Raw genomic sequence first — 13,238 nt, forward strand, 5'->3', positions numbered from 1 at the left:
GACAGGTGAGGATCCTGGACCATCATCAAGGGAACCTATCTAGGCTGGGCTTTCTGGAACTTCAGCATGCCTAACCAGCCTCTGAGCTTGTGCTATACCACACCAGCACAAACTGAACTTGGGCAAGATGACTCAGGTGGAGAGGTCATGGAGTCAGCTCAGGCAGGACACTAGGAAAGACGTGACCCTGCCTATTGCCACTGTAGCATGCACACTGGGTGAGGATGGTGACAGGCTTGAATTGTGTCAATGTTGAAGCTCTCCTGACCAGTACTTTGCAAGGAGCCCCTTGATCAGTCCTATTTGGCCAAAACCTGAAGAGAACCTTTCCTTCAGGTATCTAGTCTCCCTACCAACTTCTCACAACTCACCAAGAGATGGAATGCTCAAATCACTCTTGCATAAGTTTTTACAATAGATATTTAAATTGACCTGAAAATTTTAGTAACATAGACTCCCACTAACTCAGTATCCTGCCCCTCTCTTCCTCACTTATTAGTCTTCCTACACTTTATAAAGATAACAAGCCTTAGCTGGGCATGGTGGTGCACGCCTTTAATGCCAGCACTTGGGAGGCAGAGGTAGAAGGATTGCCATGAGTTTGAGGACACCCTGAGACTACATAGTGAATTCCAGGTCAGCCTGAGCTAGAGTGAAACCCTACCTCGAAAAACCAAAAAACAAAAACCCAAGGGGCTGGAGAGGTGGCTTAGTAGTTAAAGCATTTGCCTACAAAGCCAAAGGATCCTGGTTCGATTCTCCAGGACCCATGAAGGCTAGATGCACAAGGGAGTGCATGCATCTGGAGTTTGTTTGCATCTGGAGGCCCTGCCTATTCTCTCTCTCTCTCAAAGAAAGAAAGAAAGAAAGAAAGAAAGAAAGAAAGAAAGAAAGAAAGAAAGAAAGAAAGAAAGAAAGAAAGAAGGGAAGAAAGAAAGAAAGAAAATAAAATATATTTGAATATAACAAGCCTTAATAAAATCAAAACCCATCCCATCCTAGTTGTATTAGTGGGGACTCAACAGATTCCCTCAGCTTCAAAGGGCATCACAGCTGTCAATGCCCCGGCATGCACGAGATCAGTGCTGTTCTAAGTGTGGTAAGCGTCTTCATGGAGAAAAGTCTCACTCCGGCAATGGGAGCTGACCTCACTACATACCTGCACAGTACACTGAGCTTCTGGGACGTGTTCACTGTGGACCAGGACTGCCCCACACAACAGTAATCCATCCAAACTCACCTTTGCTTACAGACCCACAGAGCCCATTCCTTCGTTTACTCGTTTTCCTTGGCATCTTTAATGTTTCTGTATTTATTTACTGGGTCATTCTTACTACAAAATAAAAATGCTATAATATCCCCTATTTTTCAACAAGTCTTAGTCTTCATAACTCCTTCCAGATACTGTACTATTTTCTATTCTCTTTTTTTAGCCAGACTCTTCAAAAGCTGCCTGTAATTACTGTTTTCAGTATCCTTCACTCCTATCTACTCTCAAATTCACTCTAATTTATCTCCGCCACTCCACTGAGACTGTACTTATTAAGGTCACCAACATCTACCACAGTGCCAAATCCCAGGGCTAAGTGTTGGTCCACAATACTTTCAACAGCTCTAGCGATTCCTTGAAAGCCCTCCTTGACAGGTGTTTCATTGTAGGCAGGCACCTGACATCTCAGGCTCCTTTACTGCGTGGTGCCTCATTGTCTGACCTTTAAATGTAGGGTGCCCTGCTTTCTTCTTGGGAGCTTGCATTCATTTCCAGGGCTTTCCATCCTAGCTACAGGCTATGCCCTGAAGGCAGAGCTCCAGCCTTGATCACTTAGCTCTAACTGCCTCTCCTGCAGTTACTGCAGTACTTGGATGTAGCAGTATCTTGTTTGTTTCTTTTACCTTTTTGACATAAGGTAAGATTCTGTACCTTAGGCTGGCTTTGAACTCACTATCTATCTCAGAATGGTCTTGAACTCATCGAAATGCTCCTGTCTCACCATCCCGAGTGCTAGCATCACAGAGATGAGCCCTCACGGGGCCTCTGAAAACATCATGAACTGATGTTCTGCCTTCTATCGCCCTTCAAGATGCTGGTAGAGTACTTGACATAAAGCAGAGCAGTGACAGGATTTAAGACAGTTCAGCTAAGGGTGCAGGGTAAAGGCACTTAGCTCTCTTGAGACCAGGAATAAAGGTCCAGCTCATAAAGGGGCATTCACTGGGAGGGATGTGCTCTTTAGTTTTGAATTCACGGGTAGGGCAACAGTGACTTCTCAGCTAGCTGCTATCAACTGGACATGATGAAGCATTCAAACTGGTTAATGAAGGCAGAGGCTTAGGCTAATGTGACTCTCTTAGAGGCCCTGATGAAATGTTTATCTAAGAAAGTTGCTACCCACAATGAGCGCTGATTGGAGAGACCTATGAGGTCCCCTAAAACAAGACAGGCTTCTGTCAAAGCACTTGACTACCTGCCTGAGGTAAGACCCTATTGCTGATGATATTATATGCTGCTGGCACAGAACAGAGAAACCTGGCTGGAATCAAGAAGAGAGCCCAGCCCCAGACAGTTAGCCCGTCCAGTGCTGGAAAGCACTACATGAGACTGGGGGAAAATGGCCAACAAAGATTTGAGCAACCAGGGATCTAAGCTACTCAGAAGGAAACACCCTAACAAGATGTACACACCAGTGCAATAGGGGCACACAGCCTCAGTGGGAAACCAATAGCTTCCTGATTGGCTAAGAGATCCACTCAGTGTAAAGGAACCCATATCTGAAATCGGGAACCAGATCAGGATCCTGTGGAGACAAAGATTATGCTCTCCACTGTCAAGCTCCCACTAAGCTTTGGCTAAAAGAGGGGTTACATTCATCAAACTCTCCCTCAATTAATTAAGCTTATCCCATTTAAACTACGCTGGCTTCTGGAAAGTCTGATCTTTTTCAGCAGGTAGCAAGACCAGAGGAGATAAACTACCCCTTGTATCTCATCCAAGTCACTGCTGACATCACAAAGGAATTGGGGAGATGAGCAAGAGTGCTGCTTCCATGGTGAGCCGGACAATCAGCACCAGGGTGAAGGAGACAGACCCTGAGATCCAGAGGCTCCTAAGAGCTCATCACTGAAGTAGACTTAAAACACACCCACTATGGTTCAGGGAATTTTCTGGAAGAGGGGGCAGAATAGTTTAAGAACCATAGGTTGAGACATCATGCCCAGAGGCATTGCCTCTCCCCAGCAACTGCTACTCCCATAACACAGCCCACCACCCCACGGGGAGTATCTACAACCCCACTGAGGAGGGCCCCCAGCGAAATGGGGCAGGGGCGAGGGAAAGGATGGTACCAACACGTGATGTATCTATACTAAGTGTGTCCACAATAAAAAATAAAAGAAAAAAATTAAAAATACTTAAGGTATGAACTTTAAAGATGATATAATTTCTATAAATTGCTTCAAGTGAAGTATATTTTTCCAGTGTATGCTCTTTAAAATACTGAAAATATTACTATTGAAAATATTAACATATTTCAGAAACCAACCTTCCCTTCTCTCTCCCCCACTCCATTCTCTCTTCCTTCCTGTGGGGGCTTGCCTCAAACTCATAATCCTCCTGTCTCAGCCTCCTTAGTACTGTGATTACAGGTGTGTAACAACATTCCCAGGTCAAAAATAGGTTTTTCTATCAATAAGAAAGCCAAGTAACTGAAAGCTTATTTCTGCACTATATCTGTCTATAAAGCATGACACATGGTATATGCTTTCATAATTTGAATTGGAGTTTGAATTGACAGGTGAGCAGAGACAGGAGGGGACACTTGGGGAGGGAGGAAGACACACAGACACAGCAGGTCCCAGCTTGATGGGCATCTCATTTGTGCCCACCACGGATCCATGAATAAAGCCGGACTGTCAGCCACCAGCCAACGCCCACTAAGGAGCAGGGTCAGACGGCTATGTGCACTCACTTGGTTGGCAAGAAAGGGAATATCAATGACTTAGGGAAGGCAGATGGTCCTTTTCTTGGGTTTCCAATGGGAGAAATCTTTGGCTTAAATGTATTACACAAAGCTCATCTTTAACAAAATACTGTTTCATCTGGCTAACACTGTAGCTGAAAGTCTGGAACACTGTATTTATGCAAAAGTAGCCTATGTCCATCTATGTCTGTCACCCACTCATGTGAACATGAAAACCTTCATGAATTTTTAGGCGGGGTGGACAAGAGACAGCATTTAACATCAAAAAGTCACTGTCATCACTGTTTCCAGTGAGTTCATGCAGAGCCCATGGACCAAAGAAAGAAAATGACAAATGTCTTTTCAGTTGAATTTTCTGCCACTGAACTGAAACTTCTAACTGAAGCCAAAAACCACTCTGTACACGGAATGCCCAAATGTGGGCACGTGTGATGATGATGTTATCAGCCTGGATCCCTTCTTACATGGCTCCCTGAAACCACACATCATAGACTTCTCCACGTACCCAGAACCTCTGGTCATTCAGGCCAGATCCATGAACAAAAGCTCCAAGCTTAAATCTGAAGTATGCAGACATCCAGAGGAACAGACATTTGATTCTATTCACAGCTATCAAAATACATATGCTAAGTTCTAAAGAGAGCACTTTCACTAGTCTCAATTAGGCTTCAAAATGGAAAAGCTGCTCTGTGCTTATGTAAAATATATTATACGACTTGTTATTGCACGAAGTTTTAACACATCATTTTAACACCTCCAAATCTATAAATGTTCCCTACAGCACAAGTTAAGTTAAGCACATCTAGTGAAAATTGAATCCTATGTTGTGGGAGCTCATATCATAATTATACCTGGGCACCTGGGGGCACGTATGGTGACCCTGGCCCAGGGGTGGCTGTGTAGCAAGTATCCTGAGCATGCAGGGTGTTGGCAATTGGAGAACAGGGCAAAGGGGAAGCAAGCAAGTGTAGCCATGGAAAGAATGTTCGCGATATAAGGTAAATGACAAGTTTAAAGTGAAGACCTAAACTCCGTCTTTAGTCTCAGTCTCCTGAGACCTGGGAGGCAGTTGAGCCAATGCCACTGAACACTCAGTGGAAACAGCAGGCTGCCTGCCACCCTGTCTGCACCCTAGTCTCCTCCCCTGGCTTCTATTCCTTTAAATATTATCCTTGCAATTTTTTTAAAATGAATATGCTTAATATAAGTACATTTCATCGGTTCCCAGAGAGTCAAATATCAATTTTTCATTAGTCACTTTCCTAATGTCTGTAGTTGGTTCTGAACTTTCTGCAAAAACATTACTTTTGGCTCCTTCACTGACCTAATCCTGGGATGAATAAAACAAATACTGACATTCAACTCAGAATTCATGTCTTACTCCTGGGATGCAGCACCAGGTCCACCAATGCACCCTGGAGCAAAAGTCAGGCATATCTAATCAAAACAGAATCCTGTATTTCAGCAGTTCTCTCCGTCATCCTTCCTAGGCATCTGGAGGGGACATCTGGTGACCTTCGCCTATGGGTAGATGCTTAGTATGTGTTGTTGAGTTAAAAAGAATTAAGGTAAGGGCAGGCATGGTAGCGCATGCCTTTAATATCAGTACACGGGAGGCAGAGGTAGGAGGATCAGCATGACTTCACAGTCAGCCAGGGACTATACAGAGAGTAAGTTCCAGTTCAGCTTGGGCTGCGTTGAGACCCTACCTTGAAAAGCCAAAACAAAGAAACAAACAAAAAAGGGGTGGGGGAAAAATGACTCGAATACAGCACAGGGAACTGGTTAAATGAACTATGGTATACCCATTCAAGAATACTGTTCAGCTGTCAAAGGAAAAGAAAATAAAGAATGAGAGCTTTGTATTTGTGTGGAATTTTATATTTAGTTATTTCTTTATTAGAGTCAGAGAGAAGGGGACAGAGAGAGAGAGAGAGAGAGAGAGAGAGAGAGAGAGAGAGAGAGAATGAATGAGTGCACCAGGGCCTCTAGCCACTGCAAACGAACTCCAGACACATGCGCCACCATGTGCATCTGGCTTATGTGGGACCTGGACAATCTAACCAGGGTCCTTAGGCTTCGCAAGCATGTGCCCTAAGCCATCTCTCTGGCCCTGGAATTTTAAATATAAGTGAAATGTGCACATTAGTGTAGACATTATGCTGCCTGATAGGTCTGGCACAGAGGAGCACTGGAAGGATCCATAAAAAACAACCACAAGCAGTTACCACAGGCTGGGGTAGGGCATGGGTAAGAGGTGGGAACGGGACTCCTCAATGCACATGCTGCTACATTGTTTGACTTTTTTTCTAAAGTCTTTTTCTTTTGAGAAAGGTTCTCACTCTGTAGCTTAGGCTGGCCTTAAACCCACTATATAACCCAGGATGGCAACTCACAGCAATCCTCCTGCCTTGGTCTCCCCAGTGCTGGGATTACAAATCTGGGACAGTACACTCAGCTATAGTCTGATTTTCTAAAAGATAGCAATGTAGCCAAGACAAAAACTAGACAATTTTAAAGACTAAACAAAGTTAATTTTAGAAGTAAATAAGACTCTAAGACTTGGTTTCAAACTGAGATGTCACTACAGTGGTCATTTTGTACCCTTCTTGGCCCCACACATAGGGCTGTGATTATCTACAGAGCGTCTTACTTGTTAGCAACCAAGCGCATAACAGTCCAGTCCTTGGGGAACATCTCGGGCCGTATCAGTATTCGGAACACAGTGAATATCTGCAGCAGGAAATCCTTGGGTGAGAAGGACAGAGATCATTTTAGTAGTTTATTATGACTCAGTACACACGCAGAGAGACAGCACCATTGTCATCATCCCCACGGCAGCTAAAGAGAAAGGACCCTGTGTAGTAATCTATCAGCAGAAGGAACTGCGCCTTTCCCATTCTCAGCGCCCAGTGACCTCAGCTTGCTCCCCTCCCCCGGTGCTCTCTTTTCATTTTCTTCCCTGGGACAGTAGAAATGATTTTTCACTTCTCATGACCTCTAAATACTTAGGTCCTGGAAATAACATGGAAAACCTTTTTTTTTTAATGCAAGCAAGAGAGAAAGAGAGAACGAGAATGGGTGTGCCAGGGCCTCCAGCCACTGGAATTGAACTGCAGATGTGCGTGCCCCCTTGTGCACATGTGCTTGCGTCACCGTGCATCTGGAGAGTTGAACATGAGTCCTTGAGATTCACAGGCAAGTGTCTTAACTGCTATGCTATCTCTCTAGCCCCAAAACTTCTTTCCTTTGGTTTTTTAAGGTAGGGTCTCACTCTGGTCCAGGATGACCTAGAATCCATTATGAAGTCTCAGGCTGGCCTCAAACTCACAGCTATCCTCCTACTTCTGCCTCCTGAGGGCTGGGATTAAAGGCATGCACCACCACACCCCGCTTTCAGCCCCCACATTTTTTTGCTTATTATTTATTTGAGAGTGACAGACAGAGAAAGAGGGAGACAGAGAGAGATAGAGAAAGAGAATGGCTATGCCAGGGCCTCCAGCCACTGCAAATGAACTCCAGACGCATGTGCCCCCTTGTGCATCTGGCTAACATGGGTCCTGGGGAATCGAGCCTTCAACCAGGGTCCTTAGGCTTCACAGGCAAGCGCTTAACTGCTAAGCCATCTCTCCAGCCCAGCCCCAAAATTTTTAATAGAAGATAAATAGGCAAACACGATCCTTTTTTGCCACTGTAGTGTCCTAAACATTATAATTTTTAAGCCCTAGGGCACAGTAGGTAAACTGTTTTTAGTTCAGCTAAGTGTCAAAATTTAGAAAGCTATGCTCCTTGTAAAGGACCTTCAACAATAATCTATTTCTGAGAGTGTGTTCTTGAGATGCAATAGGAAGAGGAAGTGTGCGAGTTTGGAACACGAGTTTTCCTGCACCTGTCATATAGGAGAAATGGAAACGACCATGTATGCTGAGGTGGGCTGCCGAGGAGTGCTGACTGGGCACGAAAGTGTGAAATACTCCCCTCGTCCGTGCCAGAGAGCGTCGGCACTTAGGGTCTGTGTTTAAACTGACAGCCTGGAAATGTCCCCGCCCCCCCCCCCCCGCTTTTTTCCCTTTCCTCTCTTTATTTTCACTTTAGAAGGTTTCTGTTGAAAATTGACAGATAAGATGGCATGTTTTCACCATATGAAACGTGCTTATTTGAAGAGCCTATATACTGTGGAATGGTTCAGTCTAGCTAATTAGCAAACTCACTGCTGTACATCGTTACTATCGTGGTGGTGAGAACACATCGCACTTGACAAGGAGCTGCTGTCAGGCATGGAGATCTCCCTTCTTAGAGCACTCCGCGAACCGCTGAGGCACACGGCACTTAAAGGACAACAGGAGACAGTGCGTCACATGTTGTGAGCGAAAGGGAGCTTCCCTCTAAAAGGCCTGTCTCCTCCACCTCTAGCTTCGTTTCATTGACTGGAAAACTTGAAGCTTTATGATTATTTAAGTGATTTTTACCAAAACATACTTTTTAAACCATCTGACTGAAGGCAACAGTGTGGTGGTGTATAAGAAAAAAAATTAACTCAAAACACAAGGTTCTTATTTATCAAACCCAACAACACATTATGTTGCACACGCACACTGCTTGGCTGTAAGTTTATGATTGTCACTCATATCAACAGAAAACAGAAAGATTCTGAAAACTGGGAACCATGTGGTAGTTTTTTGGTGTGTGTGTGTGTGTGTGTGTGTGTGTTTGTGTGTGGTGTTTCTTTTTACACATTCTAACAGCTTCAATCAAGCTGATAAATATTTTGACAAGAATTTATTTTCATTCCTCTGGCATCCACACACACACACACTGATGTGCAGAATACACACTGTAGTGACTTTGAATAGGCTATGCTTTTCTCACAGATCCTGCCCGGGCCCCCGTCACTGGAAGCAGAATTTTCTCAATGTATTCCACCACAGGTCAGACAAGCTGGGGGACTGGGCATATAGCTTAATAGCAGAGTGGGTAGTGGGCATGTATGAAGCACTAGGTTAAATACTGGACACCCCACTTTAGTCTTCCCTTGACAACGTAAATAATTAGCACACTACAACTGTACAAAGCTCTTTAAAGAACACCTCCCAAAGTTATTCTAATGGTTTCCTGGTTGATTCTTTTTGGCCTTCTCAGATGTGAATACATATATTCTTTCAAAAACTGAGTTTTCATTTATCTTTTATTTTATTTTATTTATTTATTTTTGTTTTTTGAGGTAGGGTCTCACTCTAGCCCAGGCTGACCTGGAATTCACTATGGAATCTCAGGGTGGCCTCGAACTTATGGCAATCCTCCTACCCGTCTCCCGGGTGCTGGGATTAAAGGCGTGCGCCACCACACCTGGCTTGCATTTATCTTTTAAAGAATTCTTATCATGCTGTATTTGCTTATGTAAATGAAGAAAAATAGTGTAAATGGGGGTCTTTTTTATGAGGTAGGGTCATACTCTATCCCAGATTGACCTGGGACTCATTCTGTAGTACCAGGGCTGGCCTCGAACTCATAGCGATTCTCCTACCTCTGCCTCCCAAGTGTTGGGATTAAAGGCGTGCACCATTATGGCCGGCCCATTTATTTTTAATAGCTTGCAATTAGGAATCTAAAAAATTCCACGGTAGTGAAGTTTCATCTTCTCCCCTCACAACTTGTGAGAGCTCTGGAACGTGGAGGCAGCACCCTTGATGCCATTATGCGGGTATGCAGGAGGGGTGGGGGTGAGGCTGATGTCACGTGCAAAGTTGTCTGGAAGCATGACAGCTACAGTGGGCAAACCTTTATTAAGAGCTAGAAAGCAGCTTTTCCTATGTGGTGCTCGGAGTAAGGGAAAAGTTATTCCAGATCAGGAGCCAGGAGCACATGACTCGCTTCTGTCCCCCATCTCTTTCTATTTCCACCCATCTCGCAAAAACAAAGGCAGCAGCGGCACGTCCTCACGCACATGTAGACATCAAGCTCTGGGTTTCCCAAGATTACTTTTCAGTGCTTCAAACAACTCTGCAAGGTATCCGTCTAAGACTCGTTTATATTTACGGAACTGAACGGATTCATTAAGGGGAAAAATCCCGAGAATCAGAAAATTTAGATTTTAGATCTGGTTCAGCATTCAAGTTAGTAACTCAATGACAGTGGCAATTTATACCCGGAGAAGGGAAAGGTTTTAGCGTCTCTTGAGGTTAGAGATTTAAAAAAAATATTATCTCACTCACCCACTTCTATAGTTCCCTGCTGTTGTTCATTTTTCCCTGAGCTATGAACTAATGCTTCTTCAGATGAATACATGCACCATCCACAGTGTGTGCACCCATGATGCAGTTCAGCTAGCTCTGGCCAGTAACAGCGCAGAAGCTACACTTCACTGTCACTTCCAGTGCTCTAAAGCCGGAGACTGGCGTGCTATGTCCCAGCATCTTCCTTATCCGTACAGAAGACTGGTGCTTCCCTGTCTGTCCTTAAGTACTTTTCAGCTCCAACTATTTCCATGAAGATAGGTAGATAACCATTATTCTACACAAGTAACTTACAGATTCCTTTTAAAAAATATTTTTTAAAAGAACATTTCCGTATCCTATCAAATTCCTGTTTGGGTAGCTCACAGAACCAAGTGCTTCACATGCCACCTTTTAAAAACTGGTAGCCTTGGATTAAGCACTTGCCTGTGAAGCCTAAAGACCCTGGTTCAAGGCTCGATTCCCCAGGACCCACGTTAGCCAGATGCACAAGGGGGCGCACGCGTCTGGAGTTCGTTTGCAGAGGCTGGAAGCCCTGGCGCGCCCATTCTCTCTCTCTCTCTGTCTTTCTCTCTGTGTCTGTTGCTTTCAAATAAATAAATGAAAATATGAACAGAAAAATTTTAAAAAACTGGTAGCCTGGAAGAAGTTATTTTTGTTTGTTTACATCATACAGCACAACATGCTAACACTGTTATGGTCATTCTTCAAGCCGGGTTTCAAACCTAAAAAGCAGTCATGATGTACAACTCTGTAGAATTATTTTCTCTGATCACAAAAGGCTAAAGCAAGAAACTTCTTCAGGAAATCTTTCAAAACAATAAAAATCCCCATGTTCAAATAAAAATCAAAGCCAACAGAGTTTGGGGAGATGGTTCAGCAGTGAAAGGTGCTTGCCTGTAAAGCTTCCCAGCCTAGGTTCAATTTCCTAGCACCCACGCAAAGCTGGATAAAAAAGCAGCTCATGTATCTGTGATCCCAATGCACCTACAACATGGTGGACCAGGAGAATCCAAGGGCCGCAGGGCCAGCTCCTCTGCCAATTGTCTACAGTCTGGGAGCTCGTTTGCAGCAGCACATAGCAGGTGGGGAAATCTGCTATGAACCTTTGAAATTCTCACAACTGTCCTGACATCCACATACGTGCTGTGGAATGCATGCTTACACACACACACACACACACACACACACACACACACATTTTCTTTCGCTCTCACAAATAAGTAAAATTTATTTTCTAAAAAAAAGAAAGTGAGAGCAATTTCTGTAAATTTAGCAATGACCTCTGACATTCATTTATGCATTGGGTGTTTTATTATGTACCCAATTCTGTGTTAAGTCTGGGGACATGATCTGGTGATTGTCCATACAGAAGAATGGCTGTAGCATGCCATGGCAAGTTAGTAGAAGGTTTGCTTGCATAGAGCTCACAGTTCAGTGGCACAGGAGAATGCTAGCCTAGCAATCAGAGAGGCCTGTATGCTTTATTAAGTAGCAGAGCACTGAGGGCTAAGCAGGCCTCACAGGTGGGGAGTTGCCAGAGAGAGCACAGGGTGCCTGAATTGCAAGGGTAGGAGTGAGAAATGGGGGTGAAAATAAATGGGGATAAGTACAAGAGATAAACTAGGATAAAGAAAACACAAATAAATAACAAAATAGGGATAAATAAAGGGCAGTGTGGAGACTTGGAAGGATTTAGATCTAAACTTGTGGTTTAGATTTCTTGACTGTACCGCAGAAGACGTGTTTTGCATTTATAGATGATACTATGATATTAGGGATGGCACAAATAGAAATTAGATCCACAAAACAAAACTGGGATTAAGACACAAAAAGGAATTCTGAGACCAAAAGACATGAGTGAAAAGATCTCAAAAACAAAGGAAGGGGCTGGAGAGATGGCTTAGTCATTAAGGCGCTTGCCTGTGAATCTAAAAGATCCAGGTTCAATTCTCCAGGGCACATGTAAACCAGATGTACAAGGTAGCACATGTGTCTGGAGCATGTTTGCAGCGGCTGCAGGTTCTGGCACATCCATTCTCTGTCTGTCTGTCTATCTTTCTCTGCTCCTCTCTCTCAAGTAAATAAATAAAAATAAAATATTTTAAAAATAGAAAAAGCCAGGCATGGTGGCGCACACCTTTAATCCCAGCACTTGGGAGGTAGGACAATTGCTGTGAGTTCGAGCAAAAAAAAAAAAAAAACAACACACACACAAAGGAAGAACAATAAATAGGCTAGAGACTTCTAGAAATGCGACATCGTTTACACTACATATAATTAGATGTTAAGTTTAAAATTTGCCAAATTTCGAATGTGCAGTACTCTTGATATGAGTTTTGAATTCATTAAAAGGGTGTTAGAAATCTTTGCCACATTAACATTTGTATTCTTAAAGTGGAATTTTGAAGAATGTTATGCAAATTAATGACCAAATAGTCTTCAATCTTTGATAATGATAGAACTGTTTTTCTGTAATCAATGTATTTGAATAAAGAGAAGTCAAAATAATTCTATGGAAAATAAAAGACTGTTAAAGCAGGCAGGAACCTATTAAGAAGGCCGATTCATTCAAAAAGATTTACTGGTCTAGGCTCTGGGCTAAAGACACAAGGAGCCAGGCATGGTGGTGTATGCCTGCAACCCCAGCACTTAGGAGGCTGGGGTAGAAGGACTGCTGTGAGCGCTTGGCCAATCTGTGATTTCCAGATTAGTCTGGGCTAGAGTGAGGCCCCTGCCTCAATAAATAAATAAATAAATAAAACAAAAGACAAAGACACAGTTTCAATTCAAGGGGCCAAGAGTCACTGAAAATACAAGAAACAACTCAGTGGTATCATGAGCTATCAGAGAGGGGGGACCAGATTGTGAAGACTTTATCAAAAAAGGAGACACAGGGAAGGGGGAGCTGGTGGGTATACACGCCTCCAATCCCAGGACTCAGGAGGCAGAGATAACAAAGATTGCTGTGAGTTCAAGGCCAGCCTAAGACACAGTGAATTTCAGGTTAGTCTGGTCTACAGTGAGA

General features: G+C 43.6%; 1 protein-coding gene across 5 annotated transcripts in view; it reads right to left on the minus strand.

Moving 5' to 3' along the window:
- Dock4 (dedicator of cytokinesis 4) overlaps positions 1-13,238 on the minus strand; it is a 478,789-nt gene that overhangs the window by 92,160 nt on the left and 373,391 nt on the right. For all 5 annotated transcript variants that reach the window (XM_045135544.1, XM_045135547.1, XM_045135546.1 and 2 more), the window contains exon 27: positions 6,631-6,725. In XM_045135544.1, coding sequence (XP_044991479.1) covers positions 6,631-6,725 — 95 coding nt within the window. The remainder of the gene's footprint in view (positions 1-6,630; positions 6,726-13,238) is intronic.

This window comes from Jaculus jaculus, chromosome 16 (genome assembly GCF_020740685.1).
Source record: "Jaculus jaculus isolate mJacJac1 chromosome 16, mJacJac1.mat.Y.cur, whole genome shotgun sequence".
In the NCBI taxonomy this organism is placed as follows: domain Eukaryota; kingdom Metazoa; phylum Chordata; class Mammalia; order Rodentia; family Dipodidae; genus Jaculus; species Jaculus jaculus.